The sequence below is a fragment of the Lygodium microphyllum genome, chromosome 2, assembly GCF_053477565.2.
Source record: "Lygodium microphyllum isolate KBCC chromosome 2, Lygodium_microphyllum_v1.1.10, whole genome shotgun sequence".
NCBI classification, from domain to species: Eukaryota; Viridiplantae; Streptophyta; class Polypodiopsida; order Schizaeales; family Lygodiaceae; genus Lygodium; species Lygodium microphyllum.
This window is the reverse complement of record NC_141136.1, coordinates 11,330,919-11,339,369: the sequence shown is the minus strand read 5'-3', so window position 1 is coordinate 11,339,369 and position 8,451 is coordinate 11,330,919. Positions and strand designations below refer to the sequence as shown.

At 39.7% G+C, this 8,451-nt stretch overlaps 1 protein-coding gene across 1 annotated transcript; it reads left to right on the top strand.

The window, feature by feature from the left end:
- Nucleotides 1-3,918: 3,918 nt before the first annotated feature.
- LOC148039477 (uncharacterized) lies at nt 3,919-7,010 on the top strand. Its single transcript, XM_087665067.1, has 4 exons — nt 3,919-4,025; nt 4,820-4,967; nt 5,318-5,393; nt 5,645-7,010. The coding sequence occupies exons 3-4, from the start codon at nt 5,338-5,340 to the stop codon at nt 6,729-6,731; spliced, it is 1,143 nt and encodes a 380-aa protein (XP_087521193.1). The 5' UTR covers nt 3,919-4,025; nt 4,820-4,967; nt 5,318-5,337; the 3' UTR covers nt 6,732-7,010.
- The last annotated feature ends 1,441 nt before the right edge of the window (nt 7,011-8,451 follow it).

Below are 8,451 nucleotides of genomic sequence, written 5' to 3'. Positions count from 1 at the left end.
GAATATTCCAAGCACTGGATCAATTCTCGGCATGAGTGATGGGGCAGCTAGCTGGCATCGATCTCCATTGTGCCCTTCCTGAAGCTATGATTCCCATGGTCGTTGGCCGACTTGATGTCCTTGATCAACCCTACGGCCACAGCTCACAGCTTCCTACTAGATATTGATGGCACACAGAAATGCGACTTATTATACCCCTTGCGGCTATGGCCCCTCTGCCAGCCATGCCAGCTCGCTTCCTTGATCAGCACTACGCCTCTATTAGCCCCGGCATGACCAACTCCCTCCCTAGCATATTCCTCTTTGGCAACTCTCTCGCATTCCCTCCTCCATTCTTGTGCAAGTCGTCCAGGTCATATGGTGATGAGCAAAGTGCAGAAATATAATAGTACGAAAGGAGAGGATAAAGCGATGTTGAAGGAAAGACGGGAGATTATGTAAAAGAGAGGGAAGTATCCATTGGCAGGAATTAACGGGTAGGTAGGGTTTATTTCCCTTCTACCAACCCTTGACTAAAGTTTTTGTTCCCTTCTACCATTGAGTAGATGTAATGTTCCCTTCTACCAACCCGTGACTAAAGTTTTTGTTTTGTTCCATCTTAGTTTCATCAGTCCCTTGGTTTACCTTTGCCTTTAGAGTAGCTAGAAATGGCAGCTTTGTGAGGTCCTCAACAACTTTTGTGAACACCAATGTCTCTTCTTTTCTCTCTAATTCAACTTTGGGTAAGGCTTCCTTGTTTTCTTGAAAAAAACAACTATGGAAAATAAATGGAAGACCTTGGGAATGATATCTCAAATCCTGTAGAGTGGTACTTGATCTATGGCCATGGCTTGTTCTTTCTTTATTTGTGCTTGTTGTGTAGAATACCCTATTGGTTGCTATGAATGCCAAAGGAAAGTAGTATTAAAAAGGCAATAGTAGGGAGTAGAGGATGAATTTTAGAAGCTTCAACTACTTGTAAATGAGACAAAAGTCCTAAGATCTGTCCCATTTGACTTCAAAAGCTTCAACTACCTTATTAAGATTTAAAGCTTAAAAAAAAGTCAAAGAATTTACAATAGGGTTTTGAGAGAGGAAAGTCAAGAAGAGGATGATCTTTACATTTTTGCTTATCCTATATGGCTAACAATGGAGAATATGGAGCCTCAGAAGGCAAAAAATTAGGGATTATAGAGTTGTCCCCAACCTATTTTGCTACCTTTTAATAGTGTATACTGCATTGATCAATAGCCACATTTCCTTGTCTTCAAACTCCTTAAATATGGTAGAAAGCACGCTCCATTTTTTTAGAAGAACAAGACTTTGATAAGCATCCAAGCTCTTAATGCATAAGAGAGGAGATATTGGAGTAGATCCACCATAGTAGCTCAAGGGATAGCTTGAGAGAGATAAGGAAGAAGAATATAAGACCCTATTTTCAAAAAGTAGAGGTCATTTTAGTTCCCTCTAGTCTCCTATAGCTCTCCTTTTGTTAAATGTCCTTCAAAATAAGCCAAATTTTGATGAACACCTGTGAAAATAGAAAGAAAATCACTATTCTTTTGCTAAGAATCTCCATAATGTCTACAACTAGAGCCATAGATACTTGTAGAAGTCTTAGACTTGACATATAACCAAGATTTGTAACCACAATTACATGTTCTACCTACAAACATCATATCCAAAGCTTGAAAACAACCTATTGGTTTGAACTAAACTAAGGCTATGATACCAATATAATGAAGGAACCTAACTAATTAGCCTAAATCTAACTAGAAAATTGAACATGAAGTAGACTAACTACTGGAAATTGTAGGAAGCCATAGCCTAAGTATGCTAAACTAGGAAAATGAACAAGAAAACCAAAAAAAAAAGAAACTAACTCCACAAAGTTTGAATGATGATAATGGCCAAAAAAAATTTACAATAGCACTCTCTTGCTTATTTATGGTTCTTTCCTAGATCTAGCTCATGCAGTATATACAAGGCTTCATGTAAGGTATTTTTACAAGGTTTTTTCTTACACTACGGTACTAGGCTCACAACTAGAAGGCCTATGTAGAAATCAAAGGTACTAACAATTTTTAACATTTTAGCACAAATCAAAGGTTCTAACAAATGTTGATTTTTTGGTAGCAAATACCAATCTACCTAGAAATCAAAGGATCTATATAGACACTACTAGAATGGTATCAGTAGTGTGTGATATCGATCTCGATTCCCTTCTTGCTTACAGTTTCTTCATGGTATTAGAGCTTGATATGCTCTGTGACATTGGTCAAGTCAAAATATTGTAGATGTATTGTTGAAGAAGCATGTATAGAGGAAAAAGGGCCAACAATGGAGTTTAATAGTTGGTGAGAACTAAGTGACCAAATGTTGACTCATGTTTATGCCCCCACCTCCATAACAAACGATCTTCTTCAGCCACCTTGTCTAGATCAGTGATGGTAACCTAGCATCATTAATTAGTGTGCCAAAATCCCTCCAATATTTAGTGCATGGCCAACAGTAAGAGTTCTTTCTCCTATCATCCCCTTTTTGCATGGACATGTAATCCTTCAACATCAGCCTTTCTAAGGTTCATAGGGGGCATAAACATTGCCATGGTTTCTCTACAAAAACACAAGACAACATTAGGAGCACAATTCAATAGGATATCATTAATAAGGGGCATAAACATTGCCATGGTTCATAGGACATCATACTTATAAATTAGTGAAGCTGGCTCTACAATGGTGAGCTCCACTTTACGCTTGCAAATTTCTATGACTTTTTGCTTTGTGTGAGATCATGCATATCCTCTATAGCTAATCCTCAATACTATCGTTCATACCTAAAATAGCAAGCCTCAATTCATGCATATGTGCTACTGCATCTTCAAGGTAAAACAACTAATACTAGTGGCCCATCCCTACAATTCTAGCACTTTTCAACTTGAAAAACTAGTTTATTTCACAACCTCTTTTATGGTCCAAATCTTCTAAACAAAGAGAAATATGAGATGTAAAGAGTCATGTAATATATGATCAAAGCATCCAACTTTAGCTTTCATTAGCCTAGTTAGTAAGCTAACTAAATTTCGAGTTGGCAACTTATCAAACACTTCTTGTGTTTTTGCAAGCAAGCTAAGATCAACACACATATCTACCAATACAATGCCACAACTACTATATCATGTGTATTTCTTAGCCCTTTTATGCCACTTCTATGCATCCACATGCCTTGAAGATGCAACCAAAAGTGATTAAATAAGCCCCACCTTGTGTACCTTGGTATGTATCTTTTTTCCCTTCTATGCCCTTCTATGCCACTTCTATGCATCCACATGCCTTGAAGATGCAACCAAAAGTGATTAAATAAGCCCCACCTTGTGTACCTTGGTATGTATCTTTTTTCCCTTCTTTGATACAAGCTTTCATAATGCAAGTATGGGTGACCAAATTTGTAGACACTCACCTCTGAAATGTTGCCAACACATCTCAAAGCTTCAGCACCATGACCATGCTTTGCCTACCTCTAGTGATTGGTACTGGGAACTTGTCAAACACTTCTTTTCCTTTTGCAAGTGCAACACACTTGGAATACACATAGAGCTGGGCAATACCAACACAGATGTCATTTTTAAGAAACCTTATCTTGATGATATCTATATGCATCATGCTGCCTCAATGGAGGTCCTACAAAGCTTCTTTGGCTTGATAGCTAATTAGCTAGAAAACATGTAAAACCCTACTAGCAATTACTAAAACCTCTTCTTCCACACTGTCTTTCATGTGCTATATACCCTTATTCTTCTAATCCCCACTGAAATCAATAGACTGCATGCTATCTTTTTTCCTTATAACATTTGCTAATGTGAAGGGTTCCTAATCTATAAGAGAGCGGCAGGCCACGGCCATCTGTCTCTTTGTTGTAATTAGTATTACTGCAGAGAGTCCAGATAATCGAGGGTCCGGGGATGGCAGGTGGAGGTGGCCATGGCGGCCAGCTGCAGGAGTACACAGCCCTCTCTCACAGCTGCAGTTCCACCACTGACAGATCAGGTAATTCATGATTACTGATGCAATTGTAAGTGACAGAATACAATCAATCATTGTTGTGTACTGAACACAACCGTTCTCATCATGATACATCCGATCGACCATCAATTTCTCTACTTGATTATCGTCCTGAATCTTTCCGATATGATAACTAATACAATTATCACTGATCATGTATAATCGATCCTTGTTACGTGTAGCTGAACACACATCGTTAATCATGCAGATGATCATGCAATTGTCCCAAGAGCTTAGATCACAGATCACGAGTATTTGGCACATGATAAAATATCAATTCCTTGCAGATGAGCATACCTCCTAAAGGAACATTCCCCAGTGCATAGTACCAAGCTTTCTAGCAATTGATAGCTTACATTTTTACAAATCATCATGTTTTGTTCTTAGGAGGAACATATAACGCCTGCTTATTTCACCTTTTCTCACAATTTTCACTGATGTACTTCTTTAAGATGTCACCCTTTTGCTTGTCAAATCTCCTCGTGTCACATGCAACCTAACGAGGTTGGGTTTGATTGACAAATTGTGCTTAGTAGTGCTTCATGCAAGCCATGCAGCACATCGAACGAACGACTATCAATGAATTGTGCTTAGTAGTTCTTCATGCAGGAGCTAGGGCCAACTTACTGCATGCTAATCCAAAAAAGACCCTCCACATGACATACGCAGGCTAATTTATTAAATATCTGGGTGTATATTCAGGAAACCATATGATCGTGGTTGATCATCTATTTTGTGATACAGCACACAATTTTTTGTTGTTGTTTGCTATAGTACAGAAACACGCAAGCGCCGATCAAGCCCACATAACACAGAGGAAGAAGAACGTGCTACACATGAGAAACCTTATGAATGCAGGTTTTGCCCAATGAAATTTTCCAAATCACAGGCACTTGGAGGCCACATGAACAGGCATAGGCAAGGCAGGTATTTCTTTTCCCTCTAAGAATGATCAATATTTTAAGTGACATTGCTTTGATTGTACTAGTCTAGCTTCAAGTTTTTATTGATAAATGGAATTCTACATAACCTGACATTCAGAGCTTTTATGGAGCTCGCCTTTTCTCACAAAGTTACATTCAAGAGGAGAGGTCCTTTCATCAATCTTGACCCCTCAAGACATCATCTGATTAATAAAACATTCCCAGATTATTTGAAGAACTTTTATTGAAGAATTCATATGTTTTTAGCCTGCTCATGTTTGTCTTTCAAAAAACTAGTGCATTCTAACTAGTAGAATTTTATCACTTATTCCCAACTTCACCCTCATGTTGAAGAGAGAGAGAGGGAGCAACTCATGCATGCACGTCAACTGCTGCTGCAACAGGACCTATCCTCGGCCAGCTTTAACCTGTAAGAGTCGAATTACATCGGACCTATTTAAGCAGTTTGTGTTCTCAATTTATAAGCCAGCAAAGCACACTTCCATTTGATGTAAAATCCACGTTCTCATTAGTCATGCATGAGTGTGATGCTCCAAATGCTTGCAAGTCATGTGCAAATTCATATGATTCATAATGCTAACTTCCAGCTATAATTCTGAGTTTTTATGTGTTCTGCATACTTGTGCCACATGTCCTGATTTTCATGATTCCTTTCCTAAGGATGCCGGGAGTACATAACGCCAGTGCGCCAAATTTATCACGGATCCATCAGCACCACTTACAAAGATCATCCAGTGACAGTTGTCTCAGGCACAATGCCAGGATGGGTGTGGCAGCTCCTGGACCATATGCCACATACAGCCAGGGGCGGCCAGGCACCTATGTATCTGCAGTCACTTCTCCCAGAGCCAGTCCAAGCTGGAACTTGGGAGTTCCAAGTCCTGGAACCTCACAAAGTATGGCTTCGGTCCCAAACACAAACCAGCTATCAGCCTTGGATGGCATGTTGCCAATGCTGCCATCCGGGCAAATGGTTAGGTTTCCCCCCAACAATGTGGCATGCATTATGCAACAACCAAGTGCCGCCCAAGTTCCAAGGCATGACATTCTACAAAGAACACTCAGTGAAAAGAATTCAATGCAGCAACTTCAAGATTGGAGTGCACCTCTTCAGGTCATAAATCCCATGAGTCACCGGAACTCGGAGCCTATTGTCCAATCGGAAGATAGCTTGGATGAATGCATTAAAAGGTCATGCAGTGACATACTGCAAGATATGATACCAGGTTCAAACTTCATTGAGCAAGGGTCAACTGATGGTGCCAAAGCCATGTCGGAGTCTTTATCTTTGTTGCCAGAGACATCTCAGCAGTCCGATGCAGAAACTAGTAATCAATCCCATGGACAAAGTTCACAGGCAGAACTGAGCAAGTATCCATCCTTGGGAAGAATGAAGACCGTGATATCGAGTGCCTCATCATCGCCGGAAATTACCATGCTCTCGGCAAGCCATCTAGATGGGCTCTCATGGGGATATGGCACTTCAAAGTCTGCACCTGTGATTGGCTTTTTAACATCTCATGATCTGGACACAGAATTGATCATGAAGGATGCTCCAGCAGGAGCTATAAGTGAGGGGTCTAAACCAGTGAGATGGGACTTGGGTTTGCCTAATATTAGGAATGCTAATGATGAGACTGACGGCTCAGTAAGAGATCTGGCCACCATCAGCAGGGGCGCTTCTCCCCTACATTTTGCACTGGACTTTGTTGGTCATACAGGTGCACCTAATGAAGCAAACAAGTGAAAACCAACCCAATATCAACTGGACCAACATGATCAGTTTCTTGTGTCTTGATGAGTTGAAATGCAGAGGTATCTAATCAAAACCCCTCCTGAGTGTATTATAGTATTTATACCCAGGGAATACTCGGAACGATCAAATGACTGATTTCGGATTAACTGTTAGTAGTTGTAATTTTATTACAAATCCTAGATCTCTGCAAATTACAATGAATCCTGTCATGCAGTTCACAGACATCCTAATTGCCCACAAATTGCGATGATACCTGTAATGCAATTTATAGTAATATACATCCCGTAGTTCCAAGTTCAGTAAATTTGGAATTTGGAACACAGGAATCGTATCAGCTACATTTACTCTCTCTTAGACTAGAGCATGCTGCTGAGTTCTAATCGTATGCTGCAATGTTTGAAGTTGATGTTTCTAGCCAGTGCCTTGGAAAAAGTTCTATGTGTATCACCATTTCTTGCAAACCTACAAATATGCATCCTACAAGATCCGAGGGTGGAGCCCTTGAAGGTTCTTTGGATGGTGGATAGTAGGGGCCTTGAAGTGGTGTGTAATGCGTGTTTTTCTCCATTTTCTCGTACATGAAATAATTGCAATGTAGAGTTTGATCATTTTTTATATAACAACTTCTTAAGGAGCTCAACGAAGACACGAAGAGAGAGAGTCTCAAGGAGCTCAAGGAAGAGAGGAAGAGAAAGAGGTACCTGTTTTGGAGAGCCTGTGAAAGCTAGGTTGTCTTCTTAACCTAAGGAGACTCAAAAGGTGGCTTTGCCAACAGGGCCAAAGAATGTGAATGATAAGATTGTCAATTTGTTTGGAAAAAAGAGAAGCAAAGTAAAAGTCAAGGTTTAAATGAGGTAGAGGGTGATAGAAATAAGGAGGATGTTGACCAAAGCCAAAAATAGGCTATTGACAAAGGAAAGGGCAAAGAGAAGCTTGCATCTGAAGCGTTGCTTACAAAAGAAGGTAAGGTATAAGCAAGGGTTTATGAACCTCAATCCTTGGGTGAATCGGACATTTGAATTTAATATTGATGCTTGTGTGGACAAGACTACAAAAGTTACATGGGGAAAAAAAAAGGCTTGCAGAAGAATCTTGAAATATAGACAACTTGCAATTTTGGCCTTGCAAAAGATTAAGCTTGGCCCTAATGAACTATTGGATGGTTTCTTCAATAGATACAAATCTTTTGTTAAATGTGTCAAACGTGGTAAGGGTGCAATGACTCTTCTAGTAAAAGATACCCTAAAGTTGATATCAATGTGTTGCAATGTCAAGAGGGGGGGGGGGATTCAAATGGGGATGGTTGAATACATGTATTCGAGTGGATGTGATTCTATTGCTTCACAACTAGAACGTTAAGGAGTCCATTGTTGATGGATTAGATGTGAGTGGCTCCATGCTAGAAGTGGGAAGGGAGGCCTAGCATAATCATTGCATCAATCACCAATTGATTGATGTGATAAATCTCATCAAGGGAGGATATCATGATAATTACACATAGCACAACATGGACCAAACTTTGAGGGCTACAAGATTAGATTGTTGTTATGTTAATGGAGGTGGGCAATGGATTGCCCCATATTTGAGGTATGCTATGACTATAACATTATTTCAAACTCATACCACTCCTTAACACTAATTATACTAAGGTTGGTGCATGCAAAGATAATTTCTAAGGGTCCCTCCCTTAAAATTAAATATATTGTGTTTG

Excerpts from the sequence above, each read along its gene's own strand:
- LOC148039477 (XM_087665067.1), top strand. The coding sequence starts at position 5,338 with ATGCATGCACGTCAACTGCTGCTGCAACAGGACCTATCCTCGGCCAGC. Across the intron at positions 5,394-5,644 it reads TCCTCGGCCAGCTTTAACCT|GATGCCGGGAGTACATAACG; the intron begins GTAAGAGTCGAA and ends TCCTTTCCTAAG.